Genomic DNA, 25476 nt, shown 5'->3' on the forward strand with positions numbered 1-25476 from the left:
GCGAAACGTCATGAGTGTGGCTCCACAACTCAAACGGCAACACTCCCGAACAATTCAACGCCGTCAAAGTGAGCAACGGCGCAGAAGAGTGCAAAGCAGAAACATGCAAATCAGCTGTGGCAACAATAAGTACAAAAGACCAAAACAGAAATGTTGAAACTAGAACATTATTGAAATTTCTGCCTGTACGTTTGACTGGCCTATTAATGTTGTCGCCTTTTTAGATGATGGAGCTATGCTGATTTTCTAAAGTGCAGAACAGAAAAGTTGTCACTGAAATGGATCGGAGATCAAACGAGCAGTGAATTGTACCGGCAAGTAAACGTCGAAATTGTAGGCACCTATAGAGATGCGCAAAGGTTTAACATAAAGGGCGTACGCACAACCATTGCAAACGCTGTGTTTTGGAGAATTTACTTGCTGTTATGACGTGTTGAAAGATTTCCAAATAGAAAATTATGTCGACGCAGAAAATTGTCATTGAGTTGCCTCGTATTGATTGGGTTCGTGCTCAGCAAGTAATAAGTTTTGATAATGGGTTTACTTTGCATAAAACCAAATTAGGATGGACTTTGTTTGGTTCAAATAAACTAGGTTCAGCAGAGAATATAGTTGGACATGTATGCGTTTGATGATCAATGTTTAGATGAAATGCGTAAAGAAATTGTCGATTACTTTTATTTTGAAAATTTTGAGTCAAGGGCGGGCCCTCGACTTAAGTCGAAGGCTGATAAAAAAGCTGACGATATACTACAAGAAGCTACAAAACTATTAGGAGATAAATATGAGGCAAGCTATGACATTGGCCCTAAAGCGTCTTGAAATGCAAGAACGAAAAATGTCAAAAGATTTACAGCTCAAGAAGTGGTATAAAAATAAAATTGAGGAGTATGTTAGCAAGGGTTATGCACGCAAGTCAGAGGAGGCAGCTTGTATCAATAAACGAACTTGGTACTTGCCTCATTTTGTGGTGTACAACATAAAAAAAATAACAAGCCAAGACTTGTTTTTGATGCGGCTGCAAAAGTGAATGGCATGTCGCTTAATTGTGCTCTTATGAAGGGTTCAGAGGAGTATCAGCCAAAACTGTTGCTCTCAATCTTGCATTAATTCTGGCAAGGAAAGATAGCGATATGCGAAGATATACGAGAAATGTAGCACAGAATTAACATTAGAAAGGAGGATCAAAACGCACAGCGGTTTTTATGACGTGAAGGCAATCAGACAAAAGCGCCTGATACATATATTATAACGCCTATGATATTTAGGGCTATATGTTCCCCATGCTCAGTGCAATACATTAAGAATATTAATGCGGAAATGTATCTCGGTGAGTATCCAAGAGCTGTTGAATCCAAAATTAGTCGCCATTATGTCGATGACTACGTTGACAGATTTGACACTGCAGACGGCTCGCAAATTACAATAAACGTTAACAACATACATGCTGCGGCTGGTTTTGAGTTGCGTGGTTTTGTATCGAACCCTGGGGAAATGCGACAATCAATTTGCGGAGCAGCCAAGGTTTTGAATAAACTAGGATACCAAAACATGCGTCGTGGTGAAAGCGAAACAGGGAAGATTTTTGGAATGTATTGGGACCCCAGCGAGGATACGTTATTTTTCAACGTACTTTTCTCCAGAGTACCGAAAGCTATTCTAAATGGAAGTCGACGTCCTACGAAAAGAGAAATATTAAGCATAATAATGTCAGTTTTTGATCCATACGGGTTTTTGTCGAATGTGTTGGTGTTGCCGAAGATTTTGATGTAGTGGTTATGGCAATTAAGTGTTGGTTGGAATGACACTATTCCTGATGAAATTTATGACAAATCGGAGAAGTGGTACGATAGTCTCGAGAATGCGTATACAAGATACCCAGGTGTTATCATTCAGAGTTTACTAATCCAAAGGCAGACATACAGCTACATATATTCACAGACGCAAGTGAGCTAGCGTTTGCGGCAGTCGCGTACTGGCGTGTGCAGTCCACTAAGCGTCATTTTGATCCCAAGATTGGAGCTTCAGGCTGTCGTGTTGGGTGTGCGCATAAAGGATTCAATCATAAATAACCATGACGTTAAGCCAAGCGAAATGATATTTTGGTCAGATCCAAAGACCGTAAAAGTAGATTAGATCTGATGATCGACAGTACAAGCAATTTGTACCGCATCGAATCTCTGAGATTTTAATGTCATCTGTCGTGGAACAATAGAGATGGGTGCCAGGTGCACAGAACCCAGCGGATGATGCTACGAGGCCGCGAAATGCCAACTTTTTACATCAAGTTGTAAATGGATAACAGATCCTTTATTTTTGAAACGCACACAGATCGATTGGCCTGAAATGCCGAATATTGTCGGATAACAAGACGATAAAGAAAAGAGAACGAAACATTTATATGCAGTTAAGCTTGCCATTAACATAACTTCATTTCAGAAATTTTCAAATTATTACAAATTTCTGAAGGTAATGTCGTGGGTCAGGTATGCTATGTACAAATTTCGAGATTTACTTACACGACAGGCGGAACCCGAGCAAAGAGCGATGGTGAATGTGACAGAGTCTGAAATAAAGTCAACAGAGGTGATGATCTGCCGCTTGGTTCAACAAGACTAGTTTGCAGTTGAGTTGAAGGCGATGCGTAAGGGTTTGCCTATAAGTAAATCCAGTCCACTTTTTAAATTAACTCTTGTGCTTGACGACGAAAGGGTTATAAGGCTGGGCGGACGTATAGATAACGCGGCACACACGTCTCTGCACAAAGAGGCCTATAGTCCTCCCAAATAAACATGCCTTGTCATCACTTATAGCGCGGGATTATCATAAAGAGCTCCAGCATCAGAAGGAAGAAAATGTCATGCGATTCCGTATAAATTTTGAATACCGAGTTTGCGGCGGCTTATGTGATCAATTACGAATGGGTGTCAGGGGTGGATTATTTTGGGCCTATACAGATATCCATAAAGCCGATCGTGAAAAACGATGGATGGCAATATTCACCTGCTTGACGGCACGGGCAGTGCATCTGGAGTTGGCCAGAGACCTGTCATCAGATGCGACTATATTATGTCTTCAGAACTTCGTAAATCGCAGAGGAATCCCTGTGCGAATAAGAAGCGACCAGGGTACAAATTTCCTCTGTGCCAGCAAGGTAGAATGGCTACAGAGTCAACGTAACATGACAGAGGAGTGCACACGGCGTGACATCGAGTGGAGTTTTAACACGCCTGCGAATTCATCGGCTAGAGGTAGTTGGGAACGCATGGTTCAAGCAATAAAACGCGTTATGTCGTTTACTTTGAAAGACCAAGCGCCGCAGATTGAAAAGTTTCAGAGTTTACTGATAGAGGCAGAAAATCTGGTTAACTGAACCCTGAATTCCAAATAATTTCTTGTTGGGCAATTATGTTCAAACGACGACCATACCGGGAAAGGTGTGTTTAAGGAAACTGTGGCACATCCTGCAGCGGTTGAAACAAACATTTTGGAAGAGGTGGCTGCTGGAGTATTTGCCCATGTTGATTCGGCGTTCCAAATGGCACAAACGTGTACACCCATATAAGTCGGAGACATCGTAATAGTGTGCAATGACAATGAGGCCAGAGGGATGTGGAAACGGGGAAGGGTAATCGAAGTTTTTGTGGCATCATACGGTCAGGTGCGTTCAGCAACGGTAAAGACCATTCAAGCAAATCTGCGCAGACCTGCTTCAAAGCTACCTGTACTGGATGTAGGTGATTCTATTTTATCCGTACAGTACTGATTTTTCAAAATTTGTACTGATTTGTACTGAATTTTTTATTCAAACACAATACTTTAGTATTTTCTTAAGGTTTTTACATAACGTTGGATCTTCCTTAAACTGTACTGTAAAAAATAAGAAGAAAATAATTTAAGTATAGTTGACATGTTTTAGATAATGTTTGATATGCCCAAGAAATTAATACAACAAAAAAATCAATCGTTTTATGGGGATATCGCCGGGTCGTTACGTACTACATAGTTGCGATATTATGATGGAGCTTAAATTATTTAAAAAGAAGGCTTAAATTTTTGTCGAGTGTTGTTAGTTATCTCGAAAATAACTTCAGTTTAATAACAATAAATTTCAATATTCGAATGGCTTTTGCCTATTACTTACAACTCCTTTTTCTCAATTCACTGACTTTGTAAAAGAGTTTTGCAAACAATAGAGTTAGATACTCTTTTTAGCGAATCCTTAGTCTTTCACAGCTTTTGCATAGTTGAAAAAATATTCAGGCCATGAGGAAATATAGATGAACTCCTTAAAAAGTGGTACTTTTTCACAGTATGAGAGGATCTTAAGAATAAGGTTTGTTTCCTGGCGCAAAGAGAGAGACCGGCTTCTAATTAAAATTTTTGAAAGCAATTTTATACATTGGTTACCGTTCTATGTTAAAAAATATCTTTCGCTCTTATTTAAGTTCTAAGTATAAGATCAATCAATTGTGAATTTTAACTATGTCGTCAGAACTTATATAAGAGCGAAAGATATGTTTTAACATAGAACGATAACTAATGTATAAAATTGCTTTAACAAAAATACCAAACGATTTCTTAGTTTTATGTAACTATCATTTGAATGAATGTGAATGGTGGGACACTGAAAAGAACTCTATTTTACCCTTGATCTCTCAAAGATGAATTTTAGCCAAACCACTTAATATTCACGAACAATGTTTTTGTGTTGTAAAATATGAATACTACGCTTTCGTTTTCAATAAAAATGAGGTTTATATAATCTTCAAAGAAATATTGAAAAATATTTTAAGTTGTGACTGGTGGGGCAACTCCTTGTGACTGGTGTAAAGTAATTATGCATGACATAAAAGTTTCCATAGACAAAAATTACAACTTCTATTGATTTTTTTAATGTTTCCCAAAAGAGTAATGAAATTTAGCCTTTTAAAAAGAGGTTACTACTGAAATAGAGATAATTAGTGCATATTTAAATTTATGTCGTTTTCCTCTTTTCAATGGAATGACCCAAATATAAAATAATTGATTGGCTCCTGTGCATAATGATGTGTACACTCATGTTAAAATGAATAACACTTTTTTTATGAACTATATTATATTTATATACCAAAATATTGTTAAAAACAAGAACTCAGGCGTTTTAAATTATTTTCTGTTACTTACAATCATAATTTTTCTTTGAATAAAACTGTACTGAAAAATACTGATTTTTTAGCATGAAAAAGTCTAATGTACTGATTTCGCGCATAAAAAATCTGGCAACCCTATATGGCATCCGCTTCGACTCACGAGAGGCGGAATGTTGCAGATTAAAACTAGTGAAACGACAGTTACTTCTGCATGTTCAAAAACTTGTCAAAATTTGTACGCACTTTTTAATTCTGTAAATGCAACTCTGATTTAATATTGAACGAAGCTTTCTACAGTTTTCGATAAACTGAAAACATTCTCATTGTCATATGATTTATGTAACCTTGATTTCGCAAATATAAAATTTTTGAATAAACGTCAGATGTTTTGATATATTCGCCTGTTTTCTTACACGGAACGACAACACTGGTTTTCATCTAAATTCAAATCTGATTTTAAATTTGGCAAACATTTGCAATTTTTGGAAACGATGGGGCATATTCATTGTCAAAATAAAGACGACACTAAAGTTAGTTGCAGCTTTTTGACAAAGTTATCAATGTAATATCTGCCAGAAAAGCTGCTATTAAATTTATTTAAATTTAAATCTATGCATCATAATTATAACAGTTTTATGAGAGCCTTGAAGCTTTACGTTCAAATCATTGAAAAGATGGCGCATATCAGTAAAAACCACCAATTTTGCAAGCAACGTATAAGCCTCAAACCTTCGTTTATTTAATGCCTACCAAGATATGAGGGTTCATTATTTTTGAGAACTACGCCCATTATATCACCAAGGGAGGCGAAGCCATGCTTTGCACCAGGGTTGTTGCGAATATTCGCATTCGCAACCGCTGAGCTTCCGCATTAATTTTAACATTCGCATTCGCAATAATCAATGCGGAGCTTTTGTATACCTATATGGCAAACAAAATGACAAATTGTAGCCAATATTTTTGCCTGTGGTCGCGGGAGTATTTGTGTAACAAAACTGGTCAAATGTCATATTTATCAACTTTGATAAAAATGTCTTTAAACATATTATTATTTCTTAAGTTATATAACCGAGCTATCAATGGGCAGTCATACAAGTTCCAACTTCTACTTGACCTTTGACGTACGTCAAAGGGAACATAGTATTTTTACCATTTTTTTTGTGCTTTAAATACCTGCGTTGGTTTCCTTCTTTATTATGATTTTTTTGGACCAATCTTAAAAAACTACTAGACCAAAAATAAGAAAGGGTGTACTGTAATTCTTAACCAATTTTTAGTGATTTGCTTTTGATGTTACATATATTTATTCGTTTCAATAATTTCAAATGGAGCTCTATGGGGAATTTATTTTTAGCAAACATTTTAAAAACAGTAATTTTGTTTACTTGCAATATTTTTTTCATAGGGATATACATTGGATCCTTGGCAAAAAACTTCTGTGGTAAAACTGTCCATTTTTTGCTATTTATGGTCAAAGAATAGGCTCCTTCAATGGGGATTTCCAGCAGAAATTATCACCGTCTGGCTATAAAGAGAATCGATGCTCAAATAATTAAAAAAACTATGGGTCTGACCTTTAATAAGATAAGAATTACGTAACTATCTCATAAAAAACAGAGTGCTTTTTTAAAAAAATAATAATATTCTGCTCCGATTCGGCTGGCAGCCACGACTTTGAAAACAGAATTTTGTTAAAAATTTTCATTCCCGGAAAATAATAATAAATATTCCACAACTATAGCTATAAGTACAACTTTTTCAAACCTGCCGTAAAAGAAAGTATGAAAAATGAATTACAGAAACTGAAATCGAAAAACACTGATGAAGTTACAGATTCTCTAAATTCTAAAACAGCCAAAGGAATGAGAATGAAGAATTCTTTTTAAAAAGCTTTATGGTGATTTCGTTTCTTCGAAAAAATGTTGATCTTCCCCGGGGAAAAATGTCTTTGATGTTACACTCAACCCTGTAAAAAAGCGTGTTTTTGCGTTCTTGTCCTTGTCTAGCTCACCCAATTTATAATATTGCCGTTTTTAACAACCATGTGATTTTCAGGACAACCATCTTCCCTGACAAAGCTTCAAAGGGCAGGGAATGTGATTTTTACCTTACAATATTGTAACATTTTAAGAAAGGAACACAAAATTTTCTCACCCTTTACCTTTAATTTAGAATCGAACACAAAAAGAGAAAGGGGCAATCAAAAGGCGACATTTTTTGGTGGAAACGAAATCACCATTAGAAAAATCTGATACATCTGGTTTGGATTATAAGCGCTGTTTAAACAACGATCTCGCCATTATACTAGATTCTAGTTGTTTATTAAAAATACTTAACATCCGCATTCGCATCCACATCCGCGGATGTTTGCTGTTAGATATTCGCATCCGCATTCGCATCCGCGGATGTCTAAAATTCCACATTCGTAACATCCCTACTTTGCACACAAAGCTTATTGATGAATGATGCAACTGAACCCAAGAATCCAATGTCTTATGTGGGTTTAGTTGATTACTGTCTGTATTTTTGGCTCTTCTGACCTGTTTTCACGGGTGTCAGTAGATCTTGCTTTCATCTCCAATTTAAACGAATAAATTAAATTGTGTCGATTAGATAGTAAATACTACTACTATTAATTGAAGAATTGAGTCCTCAATTAACCCTAGAAACAAAATCTATTTGGAAGCTACATAAAGCCCAAACATACGTCTTAGAGGCGTTAGTGACTTAAAAGACAACCTGTGAGCTAAAATATACTTAGTTCTGACCATTTTTTTTTAAAGAATGTTGAAAGGTTTTTCCTTAACAGCGTTCGTCCCTCGGCAGGCAATGGCAAACCTCCGAGTGTATTCTGTGTGTGACAACATCAAGGCGCACGCCACAAATCGGAGCAGAAGCTTGGCTAAGTACTAACGTATGTATAAGCACCAATCTATTATTATTAACCGACTTCCAAAAAAGGAGGAGGTTATCAGTTCGTCGGAATCTTTTTTTTTTTTTTTTTATGTATGTTACCGCATAACTTTGGACCACGTCACCCGATTTCGATAATACTTTTTGCATCGGAAAGGTAGTGTCTCAGAGGTGGTCCCATACTAATCTGGTTAAGATCCGATCAGCGGATCATGAGATATATATATATATATTTTTTTTTTATATGGGAGTTGAAGTCGGTTTTTTTTTTGCTAAAAATTACTTGTTATAATTATTATAATATTGAAGTTGTGATATAAACTAATAATAAAACATAGTTATTTTAATAAAAACTACAACCACATTTATTTAAAACAACAAAGTATAAAGGCACTTTTGTGTTCAAATTAAAAAAAATCCCGATTCCGTATACGCCTGGCAGACGTGGATCGGGCTTTTAGGGTTAATACCGTGCCCAAATTATTTTGTTGCCTGCCATCAATGGCACGCATGCCTTAAGGCTCTGTTATGCATACTTGGCATTGCTTGAGAGTTGTCACATAAGGAATCTGTTAAATGAGCTTCGCATGTAAGCGGTTACCCAACGCACAGCATTACATACGTAGAAGTCTGTTGGTTTTTGATTTCTACGTAAAAATGGTATAGCAGTACATGCACTGCCAAGTATGCATAACAGAGCCTTTAGGTTCCCCAGCTCTGAGTCTATGTCTTCCACAAAACTCGACGAAACCAGAAAAAAAACTGTTAGGTATTTCAGTTCCTTTGGGTTTTGAGGTTCAGTTCGTTTGCAAACTTTGTACTAAAATGCGGAGAAACAAGAAAGCGAGATGATACAAGTATATACATACATACATATGTACATACGTTGTAAAATAAAGCTTAAAAATTGCATGCTCGTTTTCCTCACAACACTGCGATAGCGCAAAACGAACTGAAAATAAGCCTATCCAATAGTAAAGCCCCAGCTGAGTTTATAAATTTTACTTCTAAATGGGATTTATGCGAAACTATTGCAATTTTGTCTTTATGATTGGCCGCAGAAATATCGTTATGTGAAAAAATCGTTATAAGCAAAATGTATTTAAAAACACAGTTTTTGGGGTCATATTCTCAAAACATTGAAATTATTGCTTCTATTTTTGGCCAAATTTCTCGCATAGTTGATAAAAAATATCTTGTCGTTGACAAAAAAAATCCTTTTACTTTTGCTAATTACAAGAAATATTGCTGAAAGAGGGAAGGGTGTCCCATGGATTTCCTACAGTTGATCGACAAGCGACCACTGTGCTATTATTAATACCAAACTAATATTATTTAATAAAATATGCTGGTGCTTTCACTTTTGCTAAGAGTTTGGTCGAGCTTCTCTTCCAATAAATCTGGGGTGTGCGTCTTGACGTTATAACGCAAATGGAGGTATCTACAATTTAAAGCCGCCTGCGGGTGGCAAATACGTTCATGAGTTTTGCCATTGCCTGCCGGGGGGTGACCGCTGTTAGAAAATACTTTTTGTAATTTAAGTGTTGCTCGGGCCAGGGATCGTATCCAGGCCCTACGGAGTGGTAGTACCCTCCTCTAACACAGCGGTCGTCACAAAACTAATACTCACTTATATTTTCATATAGTAAGAAATTGTCTTAACACGTGTTTTCGACTAATAATAATGTTACGGTTTCTACAGATAATAAAATGGAAAATATCAGGTCGGTCTCGGTCGCTGACTATTTCCCTGTTCCTACGACGCGCTTAACGAATGAGGACACCGGTTATAATACACCTGGGATAGATCACAACTCTTTCTCACCTTCATCAAATTCCTCGGTTGCATCAGGAAATACAAGTGTACGTAGCAAAGGGTATCAACGGGTTAATACACCAAATTTCCAATCGTCAATTGGTGATAGGTATTTACAAGCAACCTCATTGGGTTCAACAACTAGTGCTGCGAGCATACCATCAGTCGTATTTAAATGCAACAACTGCGATTTGTTTGCACAATCTAAAGATGAGATGGAAATACACCTTGGCACAGTTCATCCACAAACGGAGCCAGACTACATCAGCATTCCAACGAATTCTGCGGCAATGCAAGCATTTCAAGCGGCGGTTGCAGCAGCTACAGCTGCGGCGGCATCTGCTGTAACAGCTACACGCTCTGAATGTAAATCCAATTTAGAAACTGATACTGTCGATGATGATTGCCCTACGTCAATCAAACGAGAACGTTTATTTTCGCCAGTAGACGAGGAATTAGAAAAAGGCACTGATATGAGCAGTACAATGACACTAAAAGATACATCAACAATTGATCCCTGGATAACTACAACAATGAATGAGAATACATCATCGCCATCCATGAATGAATCTGGGCCAGGAAGTCATAATGTTATGAGTGGTGAGCTTGTAGAAACTGAGGAGGAAGAATTACATCCACATTCATCACTACTCAAAAGCGTTGAGCATGGAGCTAGTGATGTGGAGGACAATAGCCAGGTTGGCCAAACAAGCCCAAAACACAGCGTTCAGTGTCCATTGTGCACTGATATTTTTGGCCGCAAGCAAGCGCTGGAATCACATTTGATGAATGTACACAGTGTAAATCGTGATGGCTTAGCTCGGCTCCTACAGCTGGTAGATGCCAGCGTTTGGAAGCAATTCCCCACAAAACCAGGAAGCATTTATGATGCTAAAAGTACCAAGCCTGCTACCGGTACGTATACCCCCAATGACCCAAATATAAAAAGCTCTACAGAATTGAGCACATCGGCGATGGGGATTTCTAACAGTGCAGCTATAAATCTAAATAAATCTAATCCCACGACGTACGCTCAATCACTGGAAACTGGAAATAGCAGTGAATTATCATGTGAACAGTGTTCTTCCCAATTTAAACATGAACAGCAATTGTTGCAGCATGCACAGAAAACTCAACATTTTGTTCTCTTGCCAAATGGAGATCACCGCTGTTTGGCAGCTAGTCATCCCAGCCGGCCTTGCCACTCGACATTTCCCTCACAAACTGCAATGATCGCACATTATAAGAACACGCACATAAGCTTAGTTATATCGGAACGACATGTATACAAATACCGTTGCAAACACTGCTCACTTGCGTTCAAAACCCAAGAAAAGTTGTCCACACACTTGTTATATCACACAATGCGCGATGCTACCAAATGTACATTGTGCCAACGAAATTTTCGCAGTACGCAAGCGCTACAAAAGCATATGGATCAGACTCATCACACTAGCAGCGACCAAAATACCCCCAGTTCCAGTTCACCGACGTTTTCAAGCTGCAGTGGCCGTGGCTCACCATCCCAGCAGTCCAGCCATGGGAAAACCTGTACCCACACAGCTGATCTCTTGCCAGAGAACGCAGTCAAAATTAGTGACACTGAAGGTAAATATAAAGAACAAATACGCCGGGCAACAGTGGCTTTGGTACAGACGAGCTATACTTATTTGTTTACCTTATTCTGATTACACACCTACAAAAAATTTCATTTCTCAGAACGTGTAGTTTTTTAGATTTTCATTATTACATAAAAACACAAATTTGCATCAAAACTGTATTTATTACGTTATTATGTACATAAAAACATTAGACCTGTTCAAGATGTTGTCTTGGATTTGCAGTTGGAACTGCATTTGCAAATTGTTTGCTCGCTGTCACGGCAACCGTGTGCATTTTATTATTGTGAATTTACAAATGCAATGAATATGCAAATCCAAGAGCATATGCACAAGATCCTGAATAGCCCTATTATTTTTCACTCCTTTTGTAAATTAGGGGTATGTATTGGAAAAATGGCATTGCATCCTTTAGCAGTAGAGTTGGATTTTTTAGTTCACTTTGAAGATTAGTTCACTCCCAGTTCGTTCAGCTCAATGAACTAGCTGAGTCTTAGTTCGTTTACCTTATTGAACTATAGTTCGCCTATTTGAACTAGTTCCGTAGGAAGAGCTGAGTTACAGAACAACATGGAGCAAACATTTAAGTTATCATCAAAGATTTTATTTTATATAGAGAATATTTTATTAATTAATTTTCCAGCAACTAGAAAGTGTCAGCAAATTGAACCAGGCCGGTGAAAACTTCGATTTATTTCCGATAAATATTAGAGAAGGCACCGATTCGTTCGACATTCGTATGGTAATTCGCTCTCAAAACTTTGTGTGGGAAATTACGTAATTCAAAGGGTAATTGGATGGCGAATAACGAATGGGAGAGCGAATTACGAATCGTGGAAACGTAGTATTACTCTTAAACACAAATTGCAGTAAACGATGTAAAGCATAGGAAATTAAATAAAATAAAATTTATTTTTAGCGTGAATTCCGATCAGCTGTTTCGTTACGTCCTTACAACGGAAAACGAGTTTCCTTCCATATGAGCTGTAAAATCACATTTCCATTTTTATTAGAGCCTTGCCACAAAAAAAGTTTAGTTGACTTTAATGAACAAACTACTGAACTAGTTCAATTGAAAGAGTTGGCTCTTTCGCTCTTTGCTTCAAAAGGTCCCCATGCCTACTTAGGGATGAAACGATACAAGTAAATCCAAGTACAAGTGTTTTTGTATTCGATACTTTTTACTGCGATCCAACTAGGTATCGAAAAAAGTACTTGTATCGGAAGCGCAAAACATATTATGCTTCAGCATCTTTTTTGAAAAGCAACCCATTAGGGGAATGGGAAGATATGCGTACTACATTTCTACAGCTATATAAGCAAGCCCGTCTTCACATAACGGTTGTTGGGTCATCTGTTCCTTGCGAGAGGCTTTTCTCAAAAACAGGTACAACTATTTCAAAATCTCGAAACCGCCTTTCAGGAAAACACTTGGAAAAGTTAATGTTTTTGGGAAATATACCCAAAAATTGGTTCTTTTCTTAAACTTATTTTATATGCAAAAACTTTATCATTTACAGCCATACCTAAACAAAAGCGTAAGCGTTGTCTGGCTGTCAAAAAATTCGCATACGATTTGTATGAAGCATACCGAAACAACGCGGGGTCAAGGCTGAGCGGTTGAAAAATCCGATTTTGACCGGACGTTGGAAGTGAAGTTGGCTGTAATTTTCGGAGTTCACACAAACAAACCTATACTTGTTGTTCTTGTTATTTCTTCATTTGACGTAGCGTTGCCGCTTTTTTTTAGGTATGGCACTTCGGCGTTAACGCTAGGCGTCAGAAAACGCTTAGCCCAGCGCTTTTCTTTAGGTATGGTAGTTAATCTTGAAAAAATGTATTCTATTGTTTTTGAGATGAAATTTTTGTATGAAAAAATGTTAAAAGATAAATAATCTTCAAATACCATACAAAAATAATTGTGTTCTTAATTTGTTGTATGAAAAAATATCAAAAAATAAATAATCTTGTAAAAATGCATATTTTTTGTGAAAAAATACAATAACTTAGAAAAATATGCAAAATCGTAGTGCTATGTACAAGTACTCGATACCTTGCCGATACTGAGTAAGTATCGATACCTTGTTTGATACAAGTACAAGAACTGATTTACGTAATACCTTGATGGTATCGATTTATCCCTATGCCTACTCAGCAGTAGTCCGCCATCATACAACGATTCCACCGGCATTGGTACCTCTCTTTAATAGGTCAAACATGTCTTGTGAAGACGCTCTCCTTGTTCCCTATAGGATCCAAGATTCTCTGGGAAGTTGTCAAGATGACTGGTAACGTGGGGCCGTATTCATAAAAAATAAAGTAAGTTTAAAAAGCTTTATAAAATGACGTTTTCATATATTTTTCAATTTATGAACCCTTTTGAAAGCTACTTTATTTTTTACCTTCCTTTTATTAGCTCGGGATGTAACTATGTAATATTGATGCGCCTAAAAGATGCAGCGATTTCTATTCTCAAGTTAGATACCTGATGGCAATTATAATAGGGAGGTTTTAGTTGTTTAAACTATAATTTTTTATGAATAAAGCTATAAGGTTATAAAGCTCTCCAGCATGTCGTTTTCTATTTCGGAGTAGTTACTTGACTTACAATTTCCCAAAACAATTTTAGTAACTTCAACAAACAAAGTCCGCACAGTAGTGTTGGAAAACTATCGATGGTCTCGATAGGGATAGTGCAAAATACTTGATACCAGAGTGTCCAGATTTGGCGATTTCGCGCCTATTTGGCGATTTTTTTTTGGATTTCTGCGCGTAGAAATTCAGTAAATCGCCATTGGCGATTTTTGGCGATTTTTTCCCTTCAAATAAATTTTTCCCAATTATAATAATATACAAAACTAAGTTTTCCACGATAATTTTACAGAAGAGGCTAGTGAACTGCGTGATAAACTTGACTTAAAAAGCATATTAAAATACTCAAAAATGTTTAATCACAATAATCGAAGAACTTTTGAAACGATTACCAAGTCAATTAAATACTTTTAAAAAAGCTTTGATTTTGTCACCAGAAAAGTGTGTGAATCACAAGAGGACGAGTGTTTAGAAAAATTCGATAGTGGCGGCAAAATAAAACCATCGATAGCCCCATCGATAGTTCTCCATCACTACCGCGCAAGATGTTCCAAATTGTTCATTGAACATATTTTTCTAATTTAATAATTTATTAATGTTCTTATTCCTGCTTTTATCTTTTCTGTGCTTAGACCAGGAAATTTTCTCATTATACATGAAAACCATTGCTCGATTTTTGTTTAGCGTCTTCACAAATTGTTTCATAAGGCCCAGCTTTTTGTGCAAGGGGGATGATATAATTGTACCTCTTGAAACTAAAAGCGATTTTACGATGTTGGGCCAGGCCTTGCACACCTGAACAAAAACCAATAGGGGTATTCTCCAAATCTTGCAAAGCCATTGCACGTAGCACGGATTGCATGGATTGCATAACTTGCAAACACACAACAACAAAATACATGGGAAACAACATTTCCTATAGCTGCAAAATATGCAACGTCGAAACCCATGTATATATTTTGCAAAATAGCACAGCAAGATAAATGCGACCCTGTGCTAGTTGTTTTGTGGTTGGAATTGCTACATATTTCTCTCATTCCTCTCATATCGCTCACTCCACTTTTTGCTGTCTCTTGTTATTCTATTTGATACATGATTTCGCTGCTTGCTACCCATGCATGCTCCCACTTTGCAATGGGGTGCTCTCGTACTCTTCGAAGTTTGGAATAGTATTTTTGCATTTCGTGTAATCCGTGCATCGTGCAAGACTTCGAGAATACCCCTATTATGATTTTCTGAATTAAAAACTAAGTTGCAAGCTTTGCTTCCTTCTACGATAGAACAACAACTGCTTTCTTTTAATCTAGAAGCTAGTTCTAAATCCCTTATCAAACAATTTAATTCTAATTCATGAAAACTTGTGGCTTTGTAGGCGTTATTTGTTCGAAATCGCAGTCACTGCTCACTCCACAGAAGATTTTTTTGAATGATGGGATACGGGCGGAACAAAATGTTCGAATAGATACTTCCTTTAAATGTGGTAAGCGCCTTCTAGACGATTCTAAGTCTGCACATAGGTATTTAACGTTAACACAACGCAAGTTAACGCAGCAGAAATAACAGTAGTGAAAGTGGTTTTTTGTTATCTCCATTGAATAGGTACTCCGAACTTCAACCGGCTACTTTGGCCACTAAGTCACTGTCTGAAGTATTCGCAGTGTTTGAAGTCCAAATAACAAATAATTCTTCTTATATTTTTGGCATTAAAGTTTATTAAATAAGAAGCCATAAGTAGCAGTTTAGTTCAATGCCGAAAGGAAAGTACTAAAACATCTCTTATAGAACCAAGAAAGACCCCATCTTTTGTAAGGTAACTCATACCTTTTTCTGTTCTCGATGGATTTGACCCAAGTACCTGACCCTGCCAGAAAGCAGCAACGCCTGTTATTGTGGTCCTTGACAATTAGTTAGGCTGCTGTTACCCGTCGATTTAGACGCCAGAATAAGGTATCCTTGGGTCAGATCATAAGTGCCACATCGTCCAGAGAGAGGGATGAAGATTCCTCCCTGTATGGTGCTTGTGTACACTATTCGCAGCATACAAGCGCTGCTCCCTCTTTGCCACCACTGTTCTGTCCCTTTCTCAATATTCATCCACGTGAGCTTACATCAGTACTTTTCTGCCGTAGAGTGCAGTTAGATGTAGCAATACGCGCATTTTGCTGTTCAATTACGAAAATGAATGTCCACTTTCTGATGCAAACATCCGGAAATTTTTTTCTGCCACAGTTCATAAATCATTGTCGGAAGCTTCAAAACCACTTGCATTGCTACATCTAATGGTACTTTTGCACAGTTATTCAAAATCTTTACTCGGTTGTAGGGTTGCCAGACGTACTGCTTTTGGGAGTAAACGTACTCCTTTTTATTGCAATGTACTCCCTTGTATTCCCAAAATCAATATATGGAAATGTACTCCTTTATTAGTTTTGTGCTTCTTTTGTACTCCTTTTTCCAGCAATTAATATTTTATCATATACAGGGTGTAAAATAATAACTGGTGCACAGTTTTTTTTTGAAAAATGAAAGGAACCCTTATAGATTTTGCGAAAAAAGTCGTTTGTTGTTAATTATCCACAGTTTTAACTTAATTTCTTTTAATTCGTTTTTAAATTTATACCTTCATTTGGGTTTACCGGCGGTAAACACTTTGAGAGAAAAGCGCAAGTAAATAAAGTAGTTTATATTGTTAATTTTCCACCGATTTTACTTAATTTTTTTTTAAATCGTTTTTAAATTTTAACCTTCATTTGGGTTTACCGGCGGTAAACACTTTGAGAGAAAAGCGCAAGTAAATAAAGTAGTTTATATTGTTAATTTTCCACCGATTTTACTTAATTTTTTTTTAAATCGTTTTTAAATTTTAACCTTCATTTGGGTTTACCAGCGGGTTCGGGAGAAAAGGGCAAGCGGCACGCAAGTCTTCGTCGGTTACTTTATTACCTATCTTCTGTAACCCTAGGCAAATTTCCCCCATTCGGGTCCTTTATACTCCGTCTTTTGTCCAACATAAGGCCTCATACTTAGCAATCGAAAAGACTCGGAACTGGTGACTAGGAGGGCATTCATTCGACCAACCCTACACAGGTTTTTTCTTTTTTTTATACAAAGTCTAAGAAAAAATACACATGAAAAAGACGTGCGTGCCGCATGTACTTATCTCCCAAAACTGGCAAATGCAAATAAGGATTAAAATTTTAAAAGAGGAGGAACCCCCCTTTTTTTGTCAAAAGTGTATAACACATCTTGTGGATATAGCTCCGGCTTCGGTATCCACTCGGCACTAACTCCTTTCTGCGTGGGCGGCCTTCGGCCGCGCTTAGGGGTTATAACCTCTACTAAGTGAAATTAAAAAAAAAAGTGTACTCCTCTTTTATGTCTTGAACTGCTTTTTTTCTATCGAAAATATAAATGTACTCCTTTCTCCGTTTTAAAATCTGGCAACCCAATCGGTTGTAAGCTTGCGTTCATCTTAAATGGAAACTAATTTTTAAAATAATTTTTTGCTTTATATTCCTTGTCGTGATGAAAATCTGGTAGAACGTCAGTCGCCGCCAGGGTCTCCGCAAGTCAAGGAGGTTATCGAATCGAAAATTTCGAATACATCATCGCAAGTATCGTCTTCCCCATTAGGAGCTCACTTATTACAAGAACAGCAGCAGCAGCAAGAACAGGTTGCTGCCATCACCGCGGCACTATTAAATCAGTCAACACAACAACAGGCTCAACCACATTTCAGTGGCGATGAGTTATCAGCAATTACACCAACTCATCTAATGCAACATATGCAAATAAAGCCCTGCGGTTCGCTTTTGACGCAAAAGTATATTCAACAACACCACCAAAGCTTACAAAACCTTCAGCAACTCCAACAGTTGCCGCAACTGACAGCCACTGCAGCATCCTCTGGTTTGCAATTGAACCCTGTCGAAATGCTGAATCTCATGCAGTTCCACCATATAATGTCCATGAATTTCATGAATCTTGCTCCACCGCTCATTTTTGGGGTCGGCGCTAATGCTGGCGTTGGCAGCAATTCTGACCTGATTACGTCTCCACACACACCTAAAGTTTCTCATACATCCAATCCCAGTTCACTGCTCTGTGGAAGCGATTTGACTGTACCTGCCACCCCAGTACCAGTTGGTCCAACACCGGATAATGTTGGTACAATATCACAGCAGCAACAACCGCAACAACAACAGCAAGCTGTAGCAACAACTACATCACAGGTAACTACTTCCTTTCGGAATTCCGCTTTAAGGCATCAAAACACTTTTGCGATTCCGTCGGAACGAGTCCGCACCGTTTTTGATGCTACAGAGTTTACTACGAAAACGCAAGTACGCACACAGAAATGCGATTTTATCGCAGTAAAAAATTTTTCGTTTTCTTTGTTGGTACGACTCGCACCGACAAATCGCGTACAAGTGTTTGGATGCCTTAAAATGATAAATGTATAATATACATAAGTATACATACATACATTAAGGTAAGACGAGAAGTTATATATTTTTGCTTAGTACGTAGGTTGAGGTATGCGCTGTGACCAAGGGATCTATTGTGCCCTACTCAGTACGTCATTAAAACTAGTCGAATTTTAAGGACTGATTTTCTAATAAGTTATGATGATAGATGATATGACGTCAGAGTATTTACGGCGAAAAAAGAGGCATACAAAATATGACGAAGAAAGACTTAGTTGGCGGCGAAGATTTCTCATATTTTCTGTTTCTTTCTTAGTATGCACCGATGGTATGTATGTACATTGTCATAACTTCAAATTTTCTCTTTTGACTCCTCCGAGTGTAATTCTGCAATGAAAGATCTCAACAGAGGTGAAAGCACACCAGAAATTGAAGGGAAAGTCTAACATTTTAATTTTATGGGATTATTCGCATTTCACTTTTTCATTTCAAATATTTAATGGGATCTCGAATTTCATAGTGCAAAACATCTTCAAAAAGACTACGATAAAATGGAATTTTATTATATATCATTGCTCTACTCGAACTCTTTTCCAGATGGTGAGTAATCAAAAACGTGCACGGACCCGTATCACCGACGATCAGTTAAAAATTTTGCGCGCCCACTTCGACATCAACAATTCTCCAAGTGAAGAAAGCATAATGGAAATGTCACAAAAAGCGAATTTACCAATGAAGGTACCAATCGGTTGTTTTTTATCGAAAGTATGTACATTTTGTGTGTTGTATGTATGCATGTAAGTTGTAAATTAGGTTAAAATAAGTGAAAAGCTATATCCCTTGCTGATAAGGGAAACGATTTCACTGTTCAAAATTCGAAAAAAAATTTGAACGCCTTAATTAAAAAAATGCATTATTTATTGCATTTTTTTGTATATGCATGCTGCTGTGCATTATTCACACAATTTTATATCCCTCGAACAATAAGTTCGTTTTAGTGCAATTCAAGGCCTTTAATTTGAGGCAAGGTAGGCCCTCTGAGAGCCAAGTTATAAAAATTTTAAACCAAACTTCGAAACTGCTGTACTAGTTTTTACTCCGAAATTGTCGAATCGTAATAATTTAGCTCTTAAAGGGCCTATAGACTTGGCTTAAATTGTAGGTCTTCAATAGCACTAAAACTCAGTTGTTGTGCGAAGGATATAAAATTGTGTGAAGGATGCACAACTGCATGCAAATCATAAAAAATGCAATATATAATTAATTTTTCAAATTGTGGGGTTGAAATTTTGTTTCGTTATTTAAACAGTGGAATCGTGTTTCTCGTCTCAAAATCTGTAACATTAGTATAATAAAAAATACAAAAAATGTTTTATTTTTCAATATATCCGTTGGATTTTTGCATGTTTTTTTCGAAGAACACTATTTTTTACCAATTTTTTTAAGAAGTAATAGTGCCTCAATGGCAATATTTTTCCGTGAAAGGCAATTACATTAGCTTTCAAACCCATTTTGTTTCATATCAAAATATTGCTTCTGTCGAAAACGCTACGATTAATTCGCATGAACTGTTAAAAAGCACACTGTGTGCCGTCGAGTTAGCAAGTATATCTTATTTTTCAGTCGGGAAATGAAATTTTGAAATTTTAAAATTACTACGGTGTATTTTTCTCAAAAACATGACTCAAAACATATGATTTATAAAAATATAAATCATTTATAAAAAATATATAATATAATAAAATAAAATGTCTATCATACTTGGGCGTACAAAATTTTTGATTTTTATTTCCCCTCTTATTTAAAATTAATCTCTAAAAATTTAGAATACCTTTTCATAAAATAAATAATGTGAAATAAGATAAAACAAAAGAGAGTAAGGCAAAATAAAAAATTTATATCAAATATAATAAAAAATTAAAAGTGAGATAAAAAATTTTTAGCCATCGCTCGAAACGAGGATCGAACCTGGGTTCTACCGAATTGCAGTACGCAGCTCTCACCATTCGGCTATCGCGGATGCCAAAGCCGCCTGCTTTGTTTACTTACTTGAGCAATATACAAAAAAGAGGCAATTTCGGCCAGTGTTGTCATCGAAAATTCCCCTGATCCGTATTCATTTTGAGGATTAGCTGCAGGACTTAATCTGAATCAACTGCAGTTAATTCTTGAGATAATTCCAAATTAGCGCGTTGATCCGGATCCAAACTTCCGTTTGTCTATGCTTTAATTACAGTAATGACATTTTGTAGCCTCACCTTGAAACTCAAGCGAAATTTCTAGACGAATAGATTACATTTTAGCGAATACTAAAGGGGTTATGCGAGAACTTAAAAAAATGTACATATAAGTAAATTACACTTAGTAAATATGCATATCCGATATTTTATTTAAAATCGGGCAAATATCAGTATTAAAATTAAAGAGGATTGTTTTGAGTAGAAGCCAAGAAGGTGCTAGAATATCCTCCAAGAGATCAATGGGTCTTTACGAACAGTCAAAGGAATTGAAACATTTGGGGCTGCTCTCACTTGTGTAACATGAATAGGAGTGAATGCCTTTGTAAGATATTTTAGACTGTGTTCATTTAATATCTTTTAAGCGTGAGAAGCGCCAAGAAGAAAAGTGAAAAACAGCAGATGTCAAATGAGCACAAACAGCCACCTCAATTGCCGCGACGAGCTCAAGTTAAAATCCAAAAAATTACATGCACACATAAGAACATATGAGAAGAAAATATTAATATGAAAATAAAAACTATTGGCTCTAACTTTGTATTAATCTGGCCTCATACAAATGCAATTTTTTTATATTCTATGCTAAAGGTTGTCAAGCATTGGTTTCGGAACACGCTATTTAAGGAACGCCAGCGAAACAAAGATTCTCCCTATAACTTCAACAATCCACCATCTACAACATTAAACCTGGAAGAGTACGAGCGTACTGGGCAAGCCAAAGTGACACCTTTGAATGAAGACCTTCATCTGACTTCGGCAAGTATTAAAACTAACGGTGCTAGAAATATGTAAAATATACTTACCTAGTAAATACTTGAAACCATACTCATCCCTTCTGTATCAACACCAATAAAAATAAGTTGTTTTTAAATTGAATTTCTCCTTGTGCAGTTGAATCTTTCGCAACAACAACGGGAACAGGATAAGCATAGGCTTCTTGAACATAAGCTCCAGGATGCCAAAAATGAACCCAACACTGATGCTTTTCCCAGCAAAAGTGGCCATTCTCCGATATTAATAGATATTAAAACTGAACCGTTTGATGAGAATGTTGAACATCACAGCACAGTCGCTGATAATTCACCCTCTCAACAACAACAAAAACAGCAGCGACAAGGTAATCAAGATAAGCACTTGTTAAATACGGCATCGACATTGCTTTTGCATCAGCGACAACAACGAATATCAACATTGACAGCAGCTGAGCACCAACACCAGCAAGTTACAGAAATGCAGGAGCATACAACAGTTGGAGCAGCTGTTGCATCCATGTTGCAGCAACAACATTTACAATCGCAGTCAAATCAAAGCGCACACCAGCAGCAACAACAACAGCATATCAACCTCTATAGCTACGAAACGAAATCAGAAAGCGGCAGCTCGGATATACTTTCAAGACCACAGTCACCAAACAGCACTTCTACGGCTCCCACGCATTATGCAAGCATTAATGAAATATTGAATCAACAATTGGACAATTTGCCACTCAGCCAAAAACTTACCAGTATGAATGTTGCGAACTTGCACGGAAACAATATGGGTCCACCAAAAAATTTCCAAACTAACAAGTCGTTCGAAAAGAACTCACCATCTTCACAATTTGACACGAACTCGAATTCTTCGAATGCATCGTCCACGTCCAGCGGAAAGCGAGCAAATCGAACACGTTTCACGGACTATCAAATCAAGGTACTACAGGAATTCTTTGAGAATAACTCCTATCCAAAGGATAGTGATTTGGAGTATTTAAGCAAGCTATTGTTGCTTTCCCCACGGGTTATTGTTGTCTGGTTTCAGGTAAGAAATTATTTTGATTCACATTGTAGCATAAACAAATTTGAATCAATTCTGAAAACGTTGTCTTACTGAAAGGAAATTATATACATAAATAGCATGTGAGAAGGCCGATACTTTTACACAATTTTGTACCATGCGAGGTACTATTTGTAGCAGGCGTAAAACGGTTATAAATAGGATCTCACAATAGCGTTGTTTCTACCCGCCCACATCTGCCATTTAATAATAGTATGGCATGTCGGAAATCGAATTTCGAGTTTTGTTCATCACGTATAGGAGGCAAAGCGCTCTGTTGAATAGCTCGTCAGCAGTTGAGAGATACATTTTCGTGTAGGCCCATGAAATGATGAAAATGTGTACAATAATTGTGTTAGAATGTTTGAAGTTTGAATATCTTCAAAAAGTCGGTGAATGGAGATAAGTATTAGGACATGGACCCGAAAAGGATGCATATTTTATATACGGTGGAGAAATAAATGGACGCGATATTTTACCAAGTTTTTATTAAACTTTGTCGAATTCCCCTAATTTGGGCAAAAAGAGATGTACTTCCGTAAAATAATATCAAAAATTTAATTAAACAAAAGAAAATTGGCTAAAACTTTGATAAAATGTCGCGTCCCTATTTATATTTTCGCCACCGTATGCATGTATCACATAGTGCGCTATAGAACGCCTGATCAATACATATTGAGTAAAGCCTTATTTAATTTGTATTTTTTAGAACGCCCGTCAAAAGCAGCGAAAGATTTATGAGAATCAACCAAATAACTCACTTTACGAAACAGAGGAGAAAAAACACAATATAAACTACGCGTGCAAGAAGTGCAATCTTGCATTCCAGCGATATTACGAATTAATACGTCACCAAAAGAATCATTGTTTCAAAGAAGAAAATAACAAAAAGTCGGCGAAGGCGCAAATAGCCGCTGCACAGATTGCACAAAATCTAAGTTCCGAAGACTCAAATTCCTCCATGGACATAAATAGTGGCAATACGATTGCCCTGTTGCAGCATCAGCACGTAGCTGCCGTTACGTCGTCACATGGTTTAACAAGTGGCGCCAACATTTCTAGTAATTCACCGGACGCATCATCCTCTGGATTAAATGTGCTTCACAACACATCGCCGCAGCATTTGTTTGGTAAATCTTCGATGTCTATTACCGACTTCAGTCCATCTACTACTCCAACACCGCCGCAATCGCAACGAGAACGGACCGATTGCACTGAGCTTCAGTCCCAGGTCCAAGTTGACAAATCTAAATTCGAATGCGACAAATGTAAGATACAATTTGGGTTCTACGAACATTTCCGCGAACATCAGCTGCTTCATTTGATGAATCCCGGCTTGTTTACATCCCAGATTCCGAACATTCCAGACGCATACGGCTCATTTGGCAGCATATTTCAAAGTTTGCAACAGGTGGCAGCAGCAAATGCAACACATCAGCAACAACAGCAATTGCTGCAACAACAGGGCCAACCGCCGGCGAAAAAGCGCAAATGCTCCGAAACTTCATCAATAGGGGATGACATGTCATCGATTGGCGGAACCGGGGATACCGACATCAATCCTGTGTCATCATCCCTCTCAACAGCAAAAAAATTTGATTTTTTATACCAGTATTTCATGCAAAACGAGAGCAACAATGAGCTAAAGCAACAATTTCAATCGCAACATCAGCAATCACACGAACCAGAGCTGGAAATGGAGTTCCTTGCAAATTTTTATCACCAATCCGAGGTGCGAAAACGAAGTAACTATGATTTTTTATATGAGTACTATCAAAAGCATGAACGTAAGCAGCTGGGGACCATGCAACATATCGCAGGCGCTTTCGGGACGGAGAATAAACCTCACATTGATTTTCTCTTGCAATACTATCAACTGAACGAATCGAAAAAGTTTTTTCAGTTAGATGCCTCGAACCCACAAATAAATGACCACACGGCAGCGTCGCCAACATCGACAAAACAATACCAGCGCACAAATAATATATCTTTAAACAGAGATAATACAACCACGCCTAAGGCAGACTGCAGCATGTCAGATTCCAGCTTAACAAAAAACTCTATGGATGCCCTTAGTAGCAATATTGAGCCGTCAGATGCCGATGATGGCAACAATGATAACGACAGAAATAGTAATGGCGGTATGGATGTTGACGACGCTGATAGTAGTGCTGATACAGATAATAATGATGACAATAATGATGAAAATAGCTTTTGCGCTAGACGACTACATACGGCAAAAAGCAACGTTAAAATAAGCAAACAAACTGATCTCTCGGATAACAGCACAAAGAATATTTCCACCGATCAAAAACTCTTAACGAATCTACCTTTCGCCTATAATGACGATCAACATCTCAAGGATGTAAGTAAGGCCAGAGGAGCTTACGTAAAAAACCAGAGGCATAACCATGCAAAGCGTAACTCATCGTCTCTATCACCTCAATCACAATTGCCACTAACAGCAAAGGCAGCAGCCACTGTTACAGCTAGCTGTAATTCCGGTTTATATATGCACAACTTGAAGGAATTTCTCGATGAAACACCCACACACGCCCAAACTTGTAACGAAATACTAGCACAAACGGATACTGATGGCAGTAGCGGATGCACAGCAATATATAAAATGCAATCATCTGAAACGTCATCGTCGTCGCCAAATTCAAATACCAATAACATTTCTGCTGCTGGCCCGACAGCGTCTGTAGCATCCAAAGCTGCTACTGGTGTTACCGAAAAACAACAGAGTAAACGACTACGAACTACAATACTGCCAGAACAACTAAATTTTTTATATGAATGCTACCAAAAAGAATCGAATCCAAGTCGAAAAATGCTTGAGGAAATCGCAAAAAAAGTAAACCTTAAGAAACGCGTCGTGCAAGTAAGTATCATTTTAGTTTTTCTTTATAGAAGTCGGTATATGAG

General features: G+C 37.3%; 1 protein-coding gene across 6 annotated transcripts in view; it reads left to right on the forward strand.

The window, feature by feature from the left end:
- Nucleotides 1-25476, forward strand: part of zfh2 (Zn finger homeodomain 2) — a 197173-nt gene that overhangs the window by 168413 nt on the left and 3284 nt on the right. For 5 of the 6 annotated variants that reach the window (XR_001847086.1, XM_017612500.1, XM_017612501.1 and 2 more), the window contains exons 5-10: nucleotides 9748-11469; nucleotides 17613-18304; nucleotides 19097-19237; nucleotides 21325-21492; nucleotides 21628-22533; nucleotides 23258-25432. Coding sequence is in view for 5 of the 6 variants with exons in the window: in XM_017612500.1 (XP_017467989.1) it covers nucleotides 9748-11469; nucleotides 17613-18304; nucleotides 19097-19237; nucleotides 21325-21492; nucleotides 21628-22533; nucleotides 23258-25432 (5804 nt within the window). In the remaining variant the exon portion in view is untranslated. The remainder of the gene's footprint in view (nucleotides 1-9747; nucleotides 11470-17612; nucleotides 18305-19096; nucleotides 19238-21324; nucleotides 21493-21627; nucleotides 22534-23257; nucleotides 25433-25476) is intronic. The other variant, XM_017612503.1, reaches the window with a different exon arrangement.

This window comes from Rhagoletis zephyria, unplaced genomic scaffold, assembly GCF_001687245.7.
Source record: "Rhagoletis zephyria isolate East Lansing unplaced genomic scaffold, Rhagoletis_zephyria_1.1 Rzeph_scaffold_00553, whole genome shotgun sequence".
Classification (NCBI taxonomy): domain Eukaryota; kingdom Metazoa; phylum Arthropoda; class Insecta; order Diptera; family Tephritidae; genus Rhagoletis; species Rhagoletis zephyria.